This window comes from Lontra canadensis, unplaced genomic scaffold (assembly GCF_010015895.1).
Source record: "Lontra canadensis isolate GAN:19392208 unplaced genomic scaffold, GSC_riverotter_1.0 scaffold43, whole genome shotgun sequence".
In the NCBI taxonomy this organism is placed as follows: Eukaryota; Metazoa; Chordata; class Mammalia; order Carnivora; family Mustelidae; genus Lontra; species Lontra canadensis.
Window position 1 is genome coordinate 9,789,637 of NW_022631037.1, and position 20,904 is coordinate 9,810,540.

Sequence of the window (20,904 nt, forward strand, 5' to 3'; positions counted from 1 at the left end):
TTCTTTTAACGAAATCTGTAGGCACAGGAAATAAACATCTTAGTATTAAGTTAAATGAAATTACTTAGTTAATTTGAAAGTGATATTTACTGTGAATCCTTTGTAAAATGGGAAAACATCACATCAGAGTATGGTTTCTTCTTAAGTTTCATGTTAATTTCTTTATTGTTTCCCATTTTAGTGAATGGATTTCCCTAACAACCTTTTATTTTTATCAGCGGTCTTTTATCACCTCCTTCCCAATGCCTATATCCTAACGTGTGTTATTTATGTCAAAATTATATCTTTTAATAGTATCACATATTGTTGAAAAAAGTTTTTGCTATGCTAAGCAACATGTTGGCTACTTCTTTGGGCACCAGCATCCTTAAATGTAAGCATTTGCATATATTCCTTTGCCGTTTAAAATTTTTTCATCTTTAATATTCTTTTGCATGGAACTGTGGGTAGTCTGATAAGTATGAAATTTCTACAAAAATGTTTCCCTTGTTAAAACACTGTTTTTATTTCAGATAATAGCCTTAAAATTTGCATATTTTTTTTCTTTCTTCAAAATAGATGATCCATAATTATATGGAACACTTAGAAAGAACAAAACTTCATCAGCTCTCAGGGAGTGAACAACTAGAATCCACAGCTCATAGTAGAATTAGGTAAGCTTTGTCAAACATTTTGCCTTGAGAAAAATCGAAATAATCTGTTTGTTTCTGTCTCTCCCTGTTCTTTAATCCTGGAACAATAGTTAGGCTGATTCGCAAAGCTCTCTCTCAAAAAGCATGGTTGGAATGCTATAGGAGAGAATAGCATAGAAAAATAGAAACAGCCCTCACTATTGAAAAGGTAAATCGTGAGCCATGCCATCTAAGCAGTGTATCGAGGTATTTTGATTGTTTTGTAATGCTCAATGGAGATTATACTAGGTTTAAATTTTTCTGATTTGTGGGGGTGCTGAGAATTGTCATTTCTCCTGTACAATTGGTTTAAAGTCCTTTTTATTACCGAGAGGCCTGTTTGAAAGGGTTAGACTTCTGTCTGATGTAGGAGTGTGAATAAATTATGTAGATCTCCCAAGCTTTGTAGCCAATGAGCTAAGCCAGGACTCTCAGTGGAGAGGAAAGTAGTTAATAGGCGGGGGCTGTGGCTCTGGATTGCTGCATAAATGCGGGGAGCAGCAGCTCTATGGTTATGAGCAGGATGACGTCATCGCTTTGGAGCTGCTGCAGGATGGAGTGGAAAGCTGCTGCTGATGGCATTGTTTTTGTGGCAGCAGCTGAATGACAGATCCTCACTACAAAGATAGCCCTTTGGCCCCTGTGTAGGCCTCCTGGTTCGGGTGTTTCACCATGCCCGCGCAGCGCCATGAGTCCCGGCTGCATGCTGCTGTTTGTGTTTGGCTTCGTTGGCGGGGCGGTGGTCATTAACTCCGCTGTCTTAGTCTCTCTCTCTGTTTTGCTGCTTGTGCACTTTTCTATTTCTACCGGTGTGCCCGCTCTGACGCAGAACCTACCAAGGATCCTCAGGTACTCTAGTCTCTCTTCGAAGCCCCTGTTTAGTTGGTCTTTCTCACATTTTTAGCTTCACCGGTCTGCTTTGTAACCATTTCTGTTGCAGATTGAAACAATGGAAAATGGCCTGAAGCTAGGATTTTCTCTTCTTATTTGTAGTCATTTCCAGGCCATCACCTAGGGATACGGCTTTGTCTTTGGAAACTACCGACTTAAGAAAAGGATTTTCATATTGTACTTATGCACTAGAACAAGGTCAGTGTGGTTTTGTTTTAGGCAGAGTGTTGAGAGAGTAAAGGGAGAGCAAGAGTAAAACATTGGTCCAAGTTTATACAACCTCTGTGTTTAGCATCTGAGCCTTTGGGGGCCAGTATCTTTTATGCTGAGACTTATAGTCAGGTAGACACAGGCCGTAGGTATTTATTTTGTTCCGTTATCCTCTGATGGACACTTAGGCATCATTTTTGAAATTTTTGATAGTAACTCCCGGGAACTGACAATTTAAATATTTTCTTTCTTAAAAAAATGTATTTTAAGGTGAAAGGATTTAAACCTTTTAGGGCCAGGAATGCATTTTCCCCTCATTATTTACACATCAAAGTTGTGAAAGCTTTACAAAGCCTATTCACTATTGTTTTGTCAGATGTTGCCCTTTCTTTGTAGACTTGGGTGACAAATATCCGTGCCTGCTCGTGGGGTAGTCATTAATCTCTGGAGCTTTGCGGCTGCTCACTCCGCTCCGTGAGAACCGTCTTCTGCATCTTCGATTTCAGGGTTGGGGGTCCTTTGTTTTCCAACTCCTTAAACTAAAGGCATCTGATTTGTTCAGATTTCCGCGTTGTGCCGGTTTTAAAGGAAGGTTCATGGTGTTGAGCTTTTATTATTTAAATGTTTACTTAAAATCCTCAGCTTGTGGATTTAGATCAATTAAGAGGAATTAAACTAGTAAGTTCCCTCAAGGTGTTCTTTTTATTCATTGGTCGGTTGGTGTTTAACATCAGTTTAAGGCCCAGAAGTCAGATTTCATCTATGATCTAAAATTAGATACTTGGCCATTTATTTTCTTTCCTGATTTTGTAAAAATTGAAAGAAATCTTACCACTTTTGTATATTTAATACACAAAAGATTAGTTTATATGTATATTTAGGCTTTTAGGAAATTAAAAAGGCCTTAACTCAAGAATATGTAAGATTAAAATAAGACTAATTTGAAAGGGCTGTGTAAGGTTTCGGTCTGTTGGAGACGGCAGTGCTGTGCTGTGCCACGCAGTGCCGTGCGGAGGGGAAGAGGCTTTGGAGCTGGGCCCCGAGGCTAGAAATGCTCTTCCACATGGGAGCTGTAGGACCTTTGGCAAGTCGCTTAAAATCTCTGTACCCAAGTTTCCTCCCCTGATGTCCTTACCCTTTGGATAGTTTTAAAAATCAAGTGTGAGATGATTATTTTTTATTTAATCCGTTGCAAGATATTTAGTAAGCCAAACAAGTAAATAGTTTGTGGTCATTTGTATATGCACCCCATTTTTAGCAGAACTGTTTTCCAGAACTCTGACTATTTTACTGATAAAATACTTTATGATTAAATTCAAAAAGTTCCTTGACACAAATTTGCTGATGATGTAATGGAATAAAGATATCAAAGTCTTCAATATTAAGATTAAATTGTCAAGAAATAGGTAGGTTCCAAGGAAAGTACGTGGGCCTTGGAGGGCAACGGGTCTGACTTTGAGCCCCATCTTGGTGAATTACTGGTGCTTAATGTCTCTGAACTTCACTTTTCCTACTCTGAAAACGGGAAATAATCCCTATTTCCATATGAAGATTAAATGAGATAATTAAACCATCTTTTGTGCTTGCTACATTGTGAATATTGAACAATCTTTTTAAAATTTTATTAATGGTTATTTGTTTCAAATGTGTATAGAGCCAAGAAGCTGTTTCAAAACATAATTGGGAATTTATTTATACACAGGTTACATTTAAATAACCAACTAAAAAATGAATATATGGAACTAAGTTTTTATTTATTTTTATTTTTTTTTAAAGATTTTATTTATTTATTTGAGAGAGAGGCAGTGAGAGAGAGCTTGAGGGAGGAGAAGGTCAGAGGGAGAAGCAGACTCCCCGTGGAGCTGGGAGCCCGATGCGGGACTTGATCCTGGAGTCCCGGGATCAAGTCCCGAGCCGAAAGCAGTCGTCCAACCAACTGAGCCACCCAGGCGTCCCTGGAACTAAGTTTTTAAAAGAATACAACAAGGATTCTGATATTTGAAGATGGCTTTGTTTCTAAACAGTGGCAGCATATTGAAACATATTGAAACCCCCAGGGTTTAAACCTGTTACTTGATGTTTCTCCAAATGTATCCCCATTCTTTGGTTTCTTCCGTGAGTTTCACTGAAGCACTTCATATGTACAGTACTAAACATGTGCACCAACATAATTTAGGACATAAACATTGAACTTTCAGGGTTTTTTTTTTAAAGTAGGATTCTAACTGACTTGGATAATTACATGTCCTCTCTCCCCTCAACTCATGACTTCTTATTAGTAAATAAGGAGAAAAAACTAGTATGTGGTAATATCGTTTTCAAGCTTTGAAACAGTGTGACCCAGAGCATCAGGGCCTTCTTGATAGTCTGAAGAAAAATGCCCTTCCTCTAGAGCAGTTTCTAAATGATTAACACAAGCAGTATAAAGGAGCGTGAATTCTACTGGTATTTTGGATTGTACGCTTAGTTAACAGGAGTGGAAAAGCAAAACTTCGCTCCATAGCAGACTCTTTCATCCGGTAGTTCTATACTTTTTCTTCATTTGATGTGTGTGAAAACAAATGTGTTTCCTGTCATTCTTATAGGAAGATAATTCTAATGACTGGCCTGTGTTTTGATTTCTGTTAGCAGTGTGATGGATTTGCATGAAATCTGTATTATCTTCTTGCTTGTCTTTGCTTTTTGGGTTAGAGAGCTTTCCATTAAACTATCCCATTAAATTCATACCGTTTTTGCTTAAGTTATTCAGATATGTTAAAAAATAAAAAGCCATTTAGTAGTTCTTAGATCTTTATATTATTGATTCTCAAAATACCCCCCCCACCCCAAATTGAGGGATAAACATCAGACAACAACTTTTTATTTTGTCAAGTATGGACGTTAAAACAAAATTTGCTTTCTAGTCATTGTCATCATCATTTGATGAAAGAAAGAGATTCAAAATCAAAGTAGCAGAAAAGATGTAGGAAAAGGTCCATCCATCATTCTCAGGAAAGAACAGGTTTTGTGATATATGGAAATGTTTATGTGTACAATATGGCCTATATCATCCAATAAGGATATAATAAATAATGTCTCTTCACTATGAACTTAGGAAAACTTTATTGATGAGCCAGCCTTAAGGAATTATTGGTCTAAACAGATTAGCTGAGTAGTTACTTCACTTTTTGTCATTTGCTTTTTCTGGAAGCTCATAGACACAAACTTATATTTGTTTTTAAAGTCGAGCCTTTTACTGTGCAGCCTACCTGCATTTAAATTTTCCTAGATCAAATAGGTAAAGTACCCAAGTGTAAAGAAATGATGAATAATTAGCTAATAGGGAAAAGTCCTGTTTTATTTCCTTGTGTATGCACATCTTTAACCAGACGCAATCTCTCAATCCTTTCCCTTCACCCAATCTTTAAGAAGGAGTTCTGACAGTTTTACTAATTGCTAATGTAATTAGGAATGGGAGAGCATATCCTTTGTGTTAAGTGAAGGCCAATTTCAAGAGACTTAAGTTTCTTGTTATAAAAAGGAGCTTTCAGAATAAAGGACTTATTTAGCAAAACTGAATATTTTCCCACTTTTTTCCCCCCCATGTTTATTTATAATCTCAGTGTTTCTGTTCTAATTTATATTCTTACCAGTAGAGGTATGTGTTCCAGGAGGCTCCAAACCTTTAGTGTCTTCTTTTTTTTTTTTTTTTTTTTTGCCAGTTTCTACTTTTTTGGATTAATGACCCAGGACAAGCTCTTCCTAGGCTGGTTGCCACCCTCTAAAAAGCCCTTTTTTATTTGTAATCTAGGTATCACCAAAGGATATGTTTCTTGTTGAAATTCTGTTAGTATTAAAATTGTAACTCTTTTTGTTCATTGAAATTTCCCACAAAACATTGGAAACCCTACAGTCTTTTGTAGAATTTTGGGGCCACCTTGTTTGGAAAAACTAACAATGGTGTTCCCACATGAACTGTGATTGAAAGGAAGGCATGTATTGGTTCTGTAGAAAAGCTTTCCTGCTGTTAAGGATTAAAACTCTTGGAGTTTATTTTACCACTTAATCAGTAGTCCTGATTTAAATTATACATCAATTTTCTGTTAGGCAGAAAAGATGCACCCCGAAGAGGCTTGGGCAAATAACTAGGTATTGGTTTGAGGATTTGGGAAGTGTAGAAGCAAGGGTGGGATTCACTTCCAAAGGAGGAGGTTGCCAGTTTTCCTAGGGCTAATGTAAGCATGAGTGAAAATTTAGTAGCTTTTGTCCCTGTGAAACCAGACCAGAGACTGCTCCCTAAGGGAAGAACTCATCGGTAACTTGCAAGATTTCCTAAACTATTAGTTTACTACTTTTCCTAGTTAATTTCTTGGGGCTAATTTGAACTTCTGAGAGTATCCTTTTTCTTTGATAAGTGTACTTCTCTAGATAGGCAGATGTTATTTTTTAAGCGTGATTATTCTAAAACAGTGACATCCCAGGCTTATTACTTATAGTCATGATGAACAGAAATTAAAAAGGAATGAATGAATGCTTAATTTTTTTCTCCCCTTTTCAATAGAAAAGAACGTCCTATATCATTAGGGATTTTCCCATTACCTGCTGGAGACGGATTGCTTACACCTGACACTCAGAAAGGTGGTGAGACCCCTGGATCAGAGCAATGGAAATTTCAGGAATTAAGTCAACCTCGTTCTCATACTAGCCTGAAGGTAAGCTTCATGCTGCCGAATCTTCAATTTACATTGTATAAACTTTCGTATCCAAATTGAAGTACTAGATAGCTAAAACATAATAAAATGAAAGTTTGTATACATGTTATCATGGAAAACTAATGCCTTTTATTTATTTATCTTTTGCCTTTCTTTTAAATTGGAAATGAGTTCTTCCCAAAGAGTTGTGTTTTTACTATTCTTTTTCAAGTTATATAGGAAAACAAAGTCAAGCATTTTTATATCTTGATTAATATACTAATAACACTAATTACCAAAATTTCTATTTGATATTTATTTGGTCATACAAGTTTTAAGTGGGATAACTAGTGAATGTAATAATGTTTTTTAGAATTTAAAATCATTGGTACCAGAAATCCTTGGCTCACTGTTGGAAGCTCCACAATTTAGTAAGGCTTCATTGTTGTTGTTTTTTTTTTTTTCAAACGTGATTTTTTTTTTTTTCCCCTCAAACCTCTTCATAAAGCAATATCCAAAAGTATTGTGTTTAGGTAAAAAGGCCTGGTGTTAGTTCATTATATATTATACTTCTGACTAAGAACATACCATCGAATATAAGTATAATTAATAATATACTCTAAGAGGGAAGATATACTAATAGTTTAAAAAGTATTTAAAGTTGGGGCACCTGGCTGGCTCAGAAGAGCGTGCAGCTCTTGATCTTGGGGTCTTAAGTTTGAGCCCCATGATGGGAGTCTAGAGATTACATTATACATACACATATATATGTATACATACATAAACTTAAAAAAGTTAAAATTATATTCTATATCTTATAAAGTCAATTTTTGTAAAGAGAATATTGATTATAAAAGAATCTTGTTGTATTATAACATCTATCATAAAACAGGCCACCTCTAATGAATACAAATAAATTACATCTTACCTCCTTTTCTTCCTTTCTTTTTTTCCAAAGTACTTATTATGGTCTAAGCGCTTAAAGATAGCCCTTCTACTTTTTTTTTTTTTTTTAACATTTTATTTATTTATTTGACAGAGAGAGAGATCACAAGTAGGCAGAGGCAGGCAGAGAGAGAGGAGGAAGCAGGCTCCCTGCCAAGCAGAGAGCCTGATGCGGGGCTCGATCCCAGGACTCTGGGATCATGACCTGAGCCGAAGGCAGAGGCTTTAACCCACTGAGCCACTCAGGCGCCCCAAGCCCTTCTACTTTTAAAATACTAAGTCATTTACTTAATTACTTTGTCTCTTTCTCTCCATTCAGAAAATAATGTCCATGTGGTTTATTTACTGCTGTAGCAGTTAGTCGTGGCCACTCAGAAGGTGTTTGTTGAATGAATTAGTTTTATATGTTAGGAAGACTTTTTTGGGATAATATAAATGGTCTGTCAGCCCTAGTAGGTAGATGCATTTTGAATCATTTCACTGCCTTTTGAAATGTGCTCAAAACAGTAAGCAATCAATAAATATTTGATAGCTTTTCTCCCACTGAAAAGTATTTTTTTTTTTATTTTTATTTGTTTATTTGACAGAGAGAGAGAGATCACAAATAGGCAGAGTGGCAGGCAGAGAGAGAGGGGGAAGCAGGCTCCCTGCTGAACAGAGAACCCTATGCTATGAGGGGCTTGATTCCAGAACCCTGGGATCATGACCTGAGCCTAAGGCAGAGGCTTTAACCCACTGAACCACCCAGGCGCCCCCTGAAAAGTGTTTTTTTTTTTTTTAAAGATTTTATTTATTTATTTGACACAGAGAGAGAGAGAGATCACAAGTAGGCAGAGAGGCAGGCAGAGAGAGGAGGAAGCAGGCTCCCCGCTGAGCAGAAAACCCGATGCGGGTCTTGATCCCAGGACCCTGAGATCATGACCCGAGCCGAAGGGCAGAGGCTTCAACCCACTGAGCCACCCAGATGCCCCCTGAAAAGTATTTTTAACAGTAAGACTGACCTCCCCCTTTCCCCCGCTCTTTTCTTTGTTGCTCAGTTTATGAGAAGCTAATCATGCAGCTGGCTGCTCAGTATCAGTCCTCAGTGATGCTGCTAGGAAATGCTCTAATTCTTTACTCCTCCTGCCACACTGGCTTCTTTTTAAAAACCTGCCTTTAGGTTTACTAGGTATTCCAAAACACCCATCCCTCAATTCGCCTACTTGCCATATCCCTTTCCCAAAACAAAATTAAGTAGGAGGGATACTTTTAGTACATCAAAAATGTATACCATATGGTAACTATATTTTAATTATATTCCAAAAAGGAACTTTAAAGAGAAGATTATTATAATTCTCTTGTTGCTTTAATCCAGCAACATGCTGTGACAGAACTTTATTGAAAGTTATAAACTGATTAACAGATTGTTAATATGCACTTAAGCCTGAGAGGTTTTATTTGTATCCTCTTTAGAGATATGAAGACAAGTATTTCCCAGAGAGTTTCTAGAATAAAATCCTCTCTCTCTCTCTTTCTCTACTCCGATCACGGAGCCACTAAATGAGATAAAGGCTCAACAACTATGAATTCCTAGGAGCGGAGTGGTGTATTACAAAACAGCAAAAGTCAGATTTGTAAAGTATGTCTAATAATTAGGACATACTTTATTATTTACCTGGCCTCTTGTTATAAATGAGATGTCTTTCTCTAACTTTATGAAAGGCTAGGAGTTGGGTTTAAGAGTTCACTTATGAAAGAAAAAAAAAAGAGTTCACTTATGGACCATGTCTCTTATACCCACTGGTCTTGGTGTCCTTGTGTGATAGGAAGTGGGCTAGTCTGATTTAAAGTTTTCTACAACTTCCATTTCTCTGAGAATTTTGGGGATGACCTAGCTATATTTAGGGCATGCTTTGCCTTTGTTATGAAAAAATTGAAGGTGAGAATTATAATTAAGATTAATTTTACTAGCACATTTTCCTGTGAGGTAAGGTTAAGGTGAAATGTTCTGTGAGAAAATCATATGATGGGGTTATAACCTTTAAGGAAATAGAACTACGGGAAGCTTTGTGCCATAAGAGTGGCAATAGAGGGGATTTGCCAATGATTGTAATGTTATGGTCCTTCTTTGTTGCTGTATTGCAAATTTCTCACTGTGAGAGAAGAGTTGTAGCCTATAAGGTATTGTATCTTCAGGTACTGGAAAATCTCCCAGGAATGATACATCTAGAAAAGTGTACGCATAAAAAGAAGTGTTCGTACATACTGTGCCTCCCTGTATCATATTCTTCTGGGAGAGATTAACAAATAAATAAAGCAATAGATTTAAAATATTGAGATGTACTGCTGTGTGTGTGTGCACACGTGAATGTGTGTGTGTGTGATGTACTGTTTCAAAAAAGCAAGTTAAGGGGCGAGAGTAAGTAGGGTGGAATGCTTGCTTTAGGGTGGCAAAAAGGAAGGCTTCTTGGACAAGGTGATATGCACCCTGACACGAGGGATGTACAAGTGCATGGAAAGGCCCTGTGGCAGGGGCAGACTGGAATGTTTGAGAAATGGTTGTTTTCACCCATCCTCTCCTTTGAGACTTTTAGTCTTAACTGCTGTGCTGACATGCCTTTTGTCAGGTTTCCCCTCTAAATATACTTGGAAATTCTCATTCCCACCCTGCCTTGTAGCGTCATTTGACACATTTGAATACTTCCTGCTTCTTGAAATGCTCTCTTCATTTTGCCCCCAGGACACTGCATCCCCTTATGGGTCCTGGACTTCTTCAGTTGGAGTTCCCCAGAGCTTTAAGCTTCTCTCTACATAATCCGGGTAGCTCAGGTCTGCAAATGCCCTCCATACATTGGTCACCAATTTGAATCTCCAACCCTGATGCTTTTCCTGAGCTCTATGCTGCTGAATCCATTTGCATTCTTTTATAGTTTTCCCACATATATATTTATGTCCTGCTTAGGTCACCACTAGTAGAAATAACCTTCTTTGATGGCTAATCAAAATGCCACAGCTTACACGAAGCCTCATCTGACACCTCATTAACGGCCCTCAGATCTAGTTTAGAGATCAGTAGGAAGCAGAGGAGTTTATATTGCATCATTAGCAGAGATGTCTTACTGGGGGTACTTCTAGTGAAATAGGTAAAAAGCAATTTGTGTTGAGTCACCCCTGTGGTTCTGTCTAAAATGTATTATAAAAGTGCTAAAGGTGGAGGCACCTGGGTAGCTCAGTGGATTAAGTCTCTGTCTTCGGCTTGGGTCATGATCTCAGAGTCCTGGGATCGAGCCCTGCCTCAGGCTCCCTGCTCAACAGGGAGCCTGCCTCTTTGCCTACTTGTGATCTCTCTATCATAAATAAATCAAATCTTTGGGGAAAAAAAAGTGCTAAAGGTGGGAATGAGCAAAAAACATTTAAGGTAGGATTGTTCATCCAACTGAATTATATTCACAAATAAGAGGCAAAGAAGGAAGGAATTGGAGAAGAAAAGGCCAAGAATAACCTGAGACAGTCCTGAAGAAGAACAATAAGAAAAAGAACTTGCCCTGCTAGATATTAAAGGTTCCTATAAAGCTGTAATTACTTACATGTTGTAGTATTGCATTATCTGCCCTTCCTCTTTCCTTTCTGCACAGTTCAGCCCAGAAGCTGGTTGGTAGGGCAAAGCAAGGTTAAGCATCCATAGGGTGAAGTGGGGTGGGAATGGGGGCAGGTATATATAACCTGAGCAAGGTCCAGGAGTATATCCATCTAGGGATAGGCTGGTGTAGAGTCAGGGCCCCAGCAGTTGAAGGACATCCATGCGAAGGGGCAGCCTGGGTGTTAGATCTTAATCAGGGTGATGAGGGTGTTACATCTTAATCAGGGTGATGAGGGCTTCCCCAAGGAAAGGCAGTCCAGGCATAGGGTGTGGGAGCTTGAGCAGATGAGGAGGGGAGCATCCACAGAGTGGGAATGGGGGGGCAACCTGGAATGGAGAAGCAGAAGATGTACAGGGAAAGAAGAGCATTGGCCGGAAGTGGCAGAGAAGAGAGACCATAAAAGACTGTGGCCTCAGAAATGCAAAGGACCAGAGAACTTGAGAACGGAAGCCGTTGTTAGCAGGGTCATCTGGTATGGATAAGTCAAGTACCATGAGGATTGAATTTGTCAATTTGTAGGTATAGGTTTGTGCGGTTTAAGTTGCAGGACCAGTAACAGGAGTGAACATGAGTCATAAAAAGTGTCAGGACTCAGACAGGTGGTTGTAATGGGAAGAGGGAAAAGGGTAACTTGAGTCAGGAGAGTGGTAGAAATGCTACTCTTAGAATGGGAGACTCTGGGTTGTTCTGTGTGCTTTCAAGAGTCCAGTAGAAAGAGAAATTGAAAACAAGGGAGTGAAGGACGATCACTGATATGACACATCAGAATCGTGGAGGGAGTGATCTACTAAAGTCTACTTTGTTGATGGGACACCTCAGTTTTTCCTAGTTCTTTGCTATTATAAACAATGCCGTATTGAATTATACATAATTATATACTTGTATTTATGATTCCCGTAAGTGGGATTGCGGAATCAAAATGTGTATTTAAGATTTTGATGGATATGCCAAATTGCCTGCCAAAACCCACTTGTCCTTTCACCCAGCGATGTTGTTCAAATTCTTTATCGCTTTACACGTTTAGAGTTCAGATGGCCCTTCCTTGTGTCCAGATATGGAAAGAGAATGACGTGTTTTAGGTATCATTTTAAGAATCCTGTACATAGAATTTTCATGCTGTTTTCCAGACCTTGGTTGGTATCAATTTGCCAGTGATTTCACAGATGCCATCTAGTTTCTTTCTTTCTTTCTTTCTTTTTTTATTTTTTTAAAGGTTTTATTTATTTATTTATTTGACAGAGATCACAAGTAGACGCCGGGGGTGGGCCGGGGGGAGCAGGTTCCCCGCGGAGCAGAGAGCCCGATGCGGAGCTCGATCCCAGGACTCTGGGATCATGACCTGAGCCAAAGGCAGATGCTTTTTTTTTTTTTTTTTTAATATTTTATTTATTTATTTGACAGAGAGAACACAGCGAGAGAGGGAACACAAGCACAGGGAGTAGGAGAGTGGGAAGCAGGCTCCCTGCCGAGCAGGGAGCCCGATGCGGGGCTCGATCTCAGGACCCTGGGATCACGACCCGAGCTGAAGGCAGAGGCTTTAACCCACTGAGCCACCCAGGCGCCCCCCAAAGGCAGATGCTTAACCCATTGAGCCACCCAGGCGCCCCGACCATCTAGTTTCACATATACACACATGGATGTGTGTACACCTGTATGTGTTTACGTACCTATGCATGCCTAAAGGTGGATGTGTGAGTGGCTACATATTGGATATATACTCCCTCAAAATATTTTCTTCTTTGAAGGGTCTCCTTCAAAGGTGATTGTTAGTAGAATGTGACTTTTAGAACTGAGAAAAATAATTTCAAATAAAAAGCAATTGGATGGATGCCTACTTGTCAGAATTTTAAGAGTTATTCTAAAACCATATGACTTGAAATACTTGAGTAGAAGGCTGTGAGAAGCTCTTGTCAGCAGGGTTTGGTATGTAAAGCCAGTGGTCAATGTGTGCTGCATTCTTCAGGGGATGTGCTTAGCATACAGAACAGGAAATGGCTAAACAGAGCCAGCATTCTTGTTCAGAAGAATTTTCCATCCTCCTCCATTTGTGGCTAACAATTTAGTTCCTATTTCTTTAGTTTTTCCAAACTTGGATTTCTATAGTAGTGGAAACTTACTCCTGTTTCTTTTGTGATTAAGATTCCTATTATAAAATGTGTAACTAAACATTTCTAAAACATTAGAGCTCTCAGTATTTTAACTTTCTTTTGAAATATTTTAGACTTTAAGAAAAGTTGCAAAAACAGTGCAGAGTTCCTTTGTACTCATCACCCATCATCAGCAAGTGTTAACTACCATAGTGTATACCATTATTAAAACTAAGACAGTTGACATTGGTACAGTATTATTAGCTAAACTGTAGGCTTATATTTGGGTTTTATGAGTTTTTCCTATTACTGTCTTCTGTTCCAGGATCCAGTCTAGGATCCCACATTGCACTGAGCTTTGTCTTCTCGGTTTCTTCCAACATGTGACAGTTCCTCAGTCTTGATCTTGGGGCACAAGGAGCATTGGCTAATTATATTGTAAAATGCACCACAGGTTGACCTTCTCCAATGATTTCTCATGACTAGATTGAGATCATATATTTTTGGCGAGAAGCAATACGCCTTCATGGTGGTTATTAACCTTGACTGCTTGGTTTAGCTGGTGTGTGCTAGATTTCTCTGCTGTAGGTACTGTTTTTCCCCTTATAATTAATAAGGATCTTGGGGGTGGGGTGCCTGGCTGGCGCATTGGTTAAGCCTCTGACTCTTGGTTTTGGCCTAGGTCGTGATCTCAGGGTTGTGAGTTTGAGCCCCACAGCTGGCCCTGCACTCAGCAGGGAGTCTGCTTGAGATTCTCTTACTCTCTCTCCCTCTGCCCTTCCCCCTTGCTCTTGTGCATGCGTGTGCACACTCTTTCTCTCTAAATTAATAATTTTTTTTAAAGTATCTTGGTAGATACACTCCGAGAATGTGCGAATATCGTGTTTTTCTTCAAACTTTTATCCACTTATTTTAGTATCCGTGACTGGATCTTAACAGTTATTACTGTGATGTTCCAATGGTTATTTTCTATTTTCTTCGTGGAATTCTTCTGTAAATGTGAGGACTTCCTCCGGCCCTTCTTTCCTTTCTTCTTTTTTTGTTTGAACTCACGGACATTTATTTTATTCTGTAGGTTATACACACATGGATGTGTGTGCACCTGTATGTGTGTATGCACGTGCGCATGCCTGAAGATGGATGTGTGTATGAGTGGCTACAGATTGGATATATACTCCTTCAAAATATTTTTCTTCTTTGAAGGGTCTCCTACAAAGGCAATTGTTAATAGAATGTGACTGTCAATTATTTTATTGCTCTAATTGTTCCAGCTTTGGAATCAGGAGCTTTTTCAGGTAGACTTACGTATCTTTTCAACATACTCCATACTTTGAGTATTTTCCTGGCACCATAAGATGCTCCAGGCTCTTAGTGTTTTCTGTGTCCCAGCCCTACAGTCTGCCGCTGCTCCCGGGAGCCCTGGTTCTTGTGTTTAGGAACCAATATCTAGGCACTAAATATGCTTGTTGCTTGAAATGTGATTGTTTCTAGGCTCTTTCTTTGATGTTTATGTTGTGGTTTTCCATTCATTTCTGTTGTGTATTATGTCCTTTTGGATTTTTGTATTTGTGTTTAGAATAGGATAAAATAAAAATAGAATTTTAAGAAAAATGGATTGTATGTTTTAATATTTCATGATTTTGCTTGTGACAAAGGATAACGATTTTCTTCTGTAACTTCAATTTTTATTTGTAAACTTTATTACTCACATATATCCTCATTTGATAAGTTCAGGAACCATCCACAGCTCTGGGTTGGGGTTTGAAGAGAGAAATGGTTGCAAGTATACTCCTTTTAATTTTTTAGTATTTTCTCCCTATTTATTTATTCACTTGTTCATTCATTCCTTCATCTTTGTTGAAGTATAATTGACAAAATTGTAAGATACAGGAGACTGGAACCAGATCTTTCTTAGTGGGTGTTTAAAGTGAGTTTTTTTTTTTCTTTTTGACATATTTACTGGATTGTGTGTTGCCTAAGATGCTAATGTTTGTTGAGAACAGAAATTGGTAAGTATCTAAATAGTACTATTTTAAAATGATGGTTTTTTTTTTTAAGATTTTATTTATTTGACAGAGATCACAAGTAGAGAGGCAGGCAGAGAGAGAGAGAGAGAGAGAGAGAGGGAAGCAGGCCCCCTGCTGAGCAGAGAGCCCGATGCGGGACTCGATCCCAGGACCCTGAGATCATGACCTGAGCCGAAGGCAGAGGCTTAACCTACTGAGCCACCCAGGCGCCCCTTAAAATGATGGTTTTTAAAGCTATGTTTCAAAGGTGGCTTCTTTTGAAGTAATTGACAACATAAGCATTTATTATATTCTTATTGATATTAAATATTTAAACAAGCTTTTAGAATAGGAAAAATAACTTTAATAATTACCTGTTGAAAACAAATTACCTTCTTTTTGCCTTATATAATATTTATTGAGTGCCCACTATGCCAGATACTAGAAGTGATATTATAAGTGTTCTCAGAATCCAAATGTTTTATAAAACAGGATAACATTTTTAAATGTTAATGCAGTTTCCCAATTTTAAATAATATTAAACAATCTAGACCAAAAATAAAGTTTCTCCAACTCTAAATTCCACTACTTTCCCCCCAGGCATTATGAGTAGTTGGTGTATCTATCCTTCAGACCTTTTTCTTTTACATATGCACATAGATAATACACACTCATAATATCTTTGTAAGATAAATGCTATATGCTTTAAGTATTTTCCTACTGCTTGCTTTTTGTTTTTCATGAAAAAATGTGTGTTTGCGGTCTTTCCATTTCTATAGAGAGAGCGAGCCACCCAATCCCCCCACCAGCTTTTGATAAATTGAATAGTTGAGAAGGGTTAAAGATGATGATAACCCAGAAGCAGAGATCATATAAACAAACCTTGAGAGGCGGTCTGATTTCTATAAAGTGAATCATGCCTTGCTTATCTGTGGCTTTTTGAGAGAATTAACAGAGAGCCCACAGCCATATTTTAATCTTTCAAGAAGACTTTGATGAGTTTCCAGACCTAGAATATTTAGAGCTTCTGGTTGCTTTGTGTTTTAAGAGAAACATTTGTCTCAGGGCGCCTGGGTGGCTCATGTCGTCATCCCAGTGTCCTGGAATGGAACCCTGCATCAGGCTCCCTGCTCAACAGGGAGCCCGTTTCTCCCTCTCCCTCTGGTGCTCCCCCTGCTTGTGCATGGACTGACTCTCTCTCTCTCTCTCTCTCTCTCTCTCTCACAAATAAATAAAGTATTTAAAAAGGGCGGGGGGCACCTGGGTGGCTCAGTTGGTTAAGCATCTGCCTTCCGCTCAGGTCATGATACCAGCATCCTGGGATGGAGCCTTACATCGGGCTCTCTGCTCGTCAGGAAGCCTGCTTCTCCCTCTCCCTCTCCCACTCCCGCTGTGTTCCCTCTCTCTGTCTCTCTCTCTCTGTCAAACAAATAAATAAAATTTAAAAAAAAAAAAAAAAAATGTGGCCCCTGAACCATATCTTTTAAACTAGAGGGTTGAAGGAGGTGTTTTTATCTTATTTCGTGTGTGTGTCTTGTACTTTCTTAAAAACTTAAAGTCTGTTAATTAACATATAATGTATTATTAGTTTCAGAGGTAGAGGTCAGTGATTCATCAGTCTTACATAATACCCAGTGCTTATTATATCCCATGTCCTCCTTAAAGTCCATCACCCAGTTACCCCATCCTCCACCCTCTCCCCTCTAGTAATTCTGTTTGTTTCCTATGATTAAGAGTCTCTTGTTGTTTGTCTCTCTCTCTGATTTCGTCTTACTTTATTTTTCCCTCCTTTCCCCCATACTCCTCTATTTTGTTTCTTAAATTCCACATACAAGTGAAACCATATGGTAATTTGTCTTTCTCTGACTTAACCTCACTTAGCATAATACCCTGTAGTTGCATCCACATCATTCCAAATGACAAGATTTCATTTTTTGTTGGCTAAGTAGTATACCATTGTGTGTGTGTATGTGTGTCTATATATATAGACATACACACACACACACACACATACCACATCTTCTCTATTCATTCATCCGGTGTTGGACATCTGGGCTCTTTCCATAGTTTGGCTATTGTGGACATTGCTGCTATAAACATTCGAGTGCAGGTGCCCCTTCGGATCACTACAGTTGTATCTTTAGTGTAAATACCCAGTAGTGCAATTGCTGGGTCATAGGGTAGCTCTGTTTTCAACTTTTTGAGGAGCTTGAAGGAGATGTTTTTAAGCCAAATCAAAACAGACCCCCCAGACCCTCACTTTAACATAGTAGATTACAAAGATCTTATTATCCTGAGAGCTAGAGCAAGCCAAAAATAACTTAGAAATATGCTAACACCTAGTAAATACAGGATCTTGTTTTCTCTTGTATATGCTTTCTTTCTTTCCAGGTCAGCAGTAGTCCTGAACCACTGAAGGCTGTAGAACAGGAGGTGAGAATGGTGTTTCAACTCACCGTACAAAAAGTGTAGAAACTCAATTAACTATTGGTTACTTATTCAGCTGCTATTATTAAGACATCTAGTGCTCAGTTTGAAAGACTACTGATGTTTTTCACTGAAATACAAGAGAACCATTGTTTCTGTGGTGGTTGCTAGTTCTTTACTGTAACCTATAAATTACTCCTCCCCTAAAGACAGCATTTTAAAATAAAGGAGAGGGGGGTGCCTCTCGGTCAGTTGGTCATGATCCCTGGGTCTTGGAATGGAGGCCCATGTCGGGGGGAGTGGGGAGTCTGCTTCTCCCTCTCCCTCTGCCTGTTGTTCCCCCTGCTTGTGCACATGCATGCTCTCTCTCTGTCAAATAAATAAAATCTTTAACAATAAAATGAAGGAGAGAAAATATAAGTAAATCCTATGAAAGTTCAGCCTGTTTCCATCTATCCAGCTTTAGGTAGGGGACACACAAATACCCTTGCACAAATTTGCATAAATACCTTCCTCAGGACATAATGTATATAACTTGTACGTATCCTGGAGACAGCCCCAGTGTGTCATTATACTGTCGACTGTCTCCCTGGTTGAACAGATTTCTTAAGCTTCAGTCAGGGCACTGTTCAGCTTTAGTCAGCAAACATCTGTTGTGAGCCTTCTTCATGTCAGGCTTGATACCCTGGGCATTAGGGGTATAAAAACAAGGCTTTTTCCCCACTCACTGTGGGTTAGGTCCCCTGCCCATCCAGGTCCTTGGAAACTCTTAGCTGATTTGTGACAGTGAAAGTGTCCCCTTTCTTCAAAAATACCCTCCGGGTTAGGAAATTCATACCTCTCCTTTAATAATCAGAATTTTCTCAAACCTACAGTATAATTAACATCTAGATTAATTTCATCTAATTGTGTCTAGAATTAGGGTTCTTAGTGTTTTTTGGGTAACAAAGTCCTTTAGGAATCATAGTTATGAAACTTTCCAGAAAATATATGTACATATAGAATTTTGTGGTTCTGTTATGCCATAGAGTTGTAAATCAAAAGAGCTTAACCACTGCTTTAGACATTTTACTTTTACTTGTGGGGAAAGAAATATAAACATAAAAATTAAAATATAAGGTGCTAAATGTTAGAGTGGGGATGCATGGGGCTGGTTTTTGTAATTTTGTCTTTTCCTTCATTAGGCCTAAAATCTTTGAATCATAAAAAACAGGCTTATGGGACGCCTGGGTGGCTCAGTTGGTTGGACGACTGCCTTCAGCTCAGGTCATGACCCCAGAGTCCCGGGATCGAGTCCCGCATCGGGCTCCCAGCTCCACGGGGAGTCTGCTTCTCCCTCTGACCTTCTCCTCGCTCATGCTCTCTCTCACTGTGTCTCTCTCAAATAAATAAATAAAATATTTAAAAAAAAAACAAAACAGGCTTATGTAATAGAGTTGCTTGCCCCTTTATTTAGCTTATTTCAAATGAAGGCAGACAGGCTACTTAGGAAAACTCTACACTGGAGCCTTTCTTTACTTCTGTCAAGATTTTATTAATCAAGAGAGAGTGTGCTCATGCAGGAGTGAGAGGAGGGGCAAAGGGAGAGGGAGAGAGAATCACAAGCAGACCCCATGCTGAGTGTGGAGCCCAATGTGGGGCTCGATCTCACAACTCCAGAGATACATGACCTGAGCCGAAACCGAGAGACAGATGCTAAACTGACTGAGCCACCTCAAGGCCCCACTCCCTGCATTTCTAAGTTGTCGTAGATAATTTCTTTTTTAGTTAAACTTATGGTCTCTCAGAACATAAATAGTTACAGGATGCTGACCAACACATGACATAAATATTCTGTGCAGGGCTGAGCACACGAGGGAGGCATTTGATGAATGGAAAAACTGAAAATATTTTGTAAAGGCTTATAGACTTTTAGCCTGATATCTAAAGCCAGTAAGAAAATGGCACAAAGGCCAGATAGCTTTCATTATAGTATCTCAAGTGAAGCTAAAAGTAATGACACCTATTTTCTTTTTTGTATGTAGTAAGTACATACAGAATAAAATTTACCATCTTTCTTTTCTTTTTTACTCTTACTTATTTGAGAGAAAGAGAGAACATGAGCAGGAGGAGGGGTGGAGGGAGACAGAGAAGCTGGCTCCCCGTTGAGCAGGGATTTTGGGTGTGGGGGGACTCGATCCCAGGACTCTGGGTCCATGACCTGAGCCCAAGGCAGATACTTAACCGACTGAGCCACCCAGGTGCCCCAAGAATTTTCTGTTATTTTGCACTTGGTATCTTACAAGCTTACTGTTGAGACTAAAAGTGATACACTTTATCTTTTAAAAGATTAACATTTAGATTTGTCTTTCTTCATTCTTTCTTAGTTGGAGGCATTGTTAGTGACAGAATGACATAATTTCTTCCACATAAGAATACGGTGCCTCCAACCAAACACTGTAGCAGAGACTTGTCATGTCAGTCCTTTCCTACTAATCTTGGAGGATTATGTCACCACTGCCTGGGAGACCAACGAGAAATGCCTCTTTTGAAAATGATTTTCAATTTCAGAGCTTTTCTCTCCTCAGCTCTCCCTGAGATCCAGAAGTACAACCCACACAGTGAGCTATTTTAATGAGTATAAAATATTTTTATATGGTAAAACTATAAAAGGTAAGTTACAGATAAATAAATCTCATGTTACTTGGATAGCCCATGACAAATTTAAAATTTTCTTCTAAGCAGATCCTAATTTACCACTTCCTTATAGTCCCAAACCTTTAGAATCCCTGAGATGGTCCAGTCCTTTTCCTGGTTTAGGTTCAGCTCTCTTGTTTGCTTTATTTGGTACTCCCAGATACACAGAGGCATTTGGGGAGGAAGACTTTTTGTCAAACTTTTTATGTTGTGAACTGTTTAATTACTAAGTAAATTTGTTTAAAGATTTTATTTATTTGAGAAAGAGAGAGTGAGAGAGAGAGAGAAAGAGAAGGAGCAGGGGGCGGGACAGTTGGAGAGGGAGATGCAGAATCCCCACGGAGCAGGGAGCCCACTGGACATGGGGCTTGATCCCAGGACTGCAGTGTCATCAGCTGAGGGCAGCCGCTTAACCCATTGAGCCATCCACGTGCCCCACTAAGTAATTTTTTTTGTAAGGTTGAAGTAACTAGACATTGGAGGTGGGGTGATAGGGAGGAAGAGGAAATCATTTCTTGACTTTTACTTGAGAGACAAATGACAAGTACAAGATAGACTTGAAGGGACACACCTCGCTGGCTCAGTCAGTGGAGCATGTGACTTGATTGCACAGTCATGAGTTCAAGCCTTGTGTTTGGCACAGAGCATACTTTTTTCTTTATTTATTTTTAAAGATTTTATTTATTTGAGATAGAGCATGA

The 20,904-nt window shown here is 38.9% G+C and overlaps 1 protein-coding gene across 9 annotated transcripts in view; it reads left to right on the forward strand.

The window, feature by feature from the left end:
- SPAG9 (sperm associated antigen 9) overlaps positions 1-20,904 on the forward strand; it is a 138,343-nt gene that overhangs the window by 61,435 nt on the left and 56,004 nt on the right. For 5 of the 9 annotated variants that reach the window (XM_032872042.1, XM_032872044.1, XM_032872043.1 and 2 more), the window contains 2 exons: positions 559-653; positions 6,313-6,463. In XM_032872042.1, the coding sequence (XP_032727933.1) occupies positions 559-653; positions 6,313-6,463 (246 nt within the window). Of the gene's footprint in view, positions 1-558; positions 654-1,195; positions 1,521-6,312; positions 6,464-20,904 lie in introns of those variants that run through there. The other 4 variants (XM_032872046.1, XM_032872048.1, XM_032872047.1 and 1 more) reach the window with 2 other exon arrangements.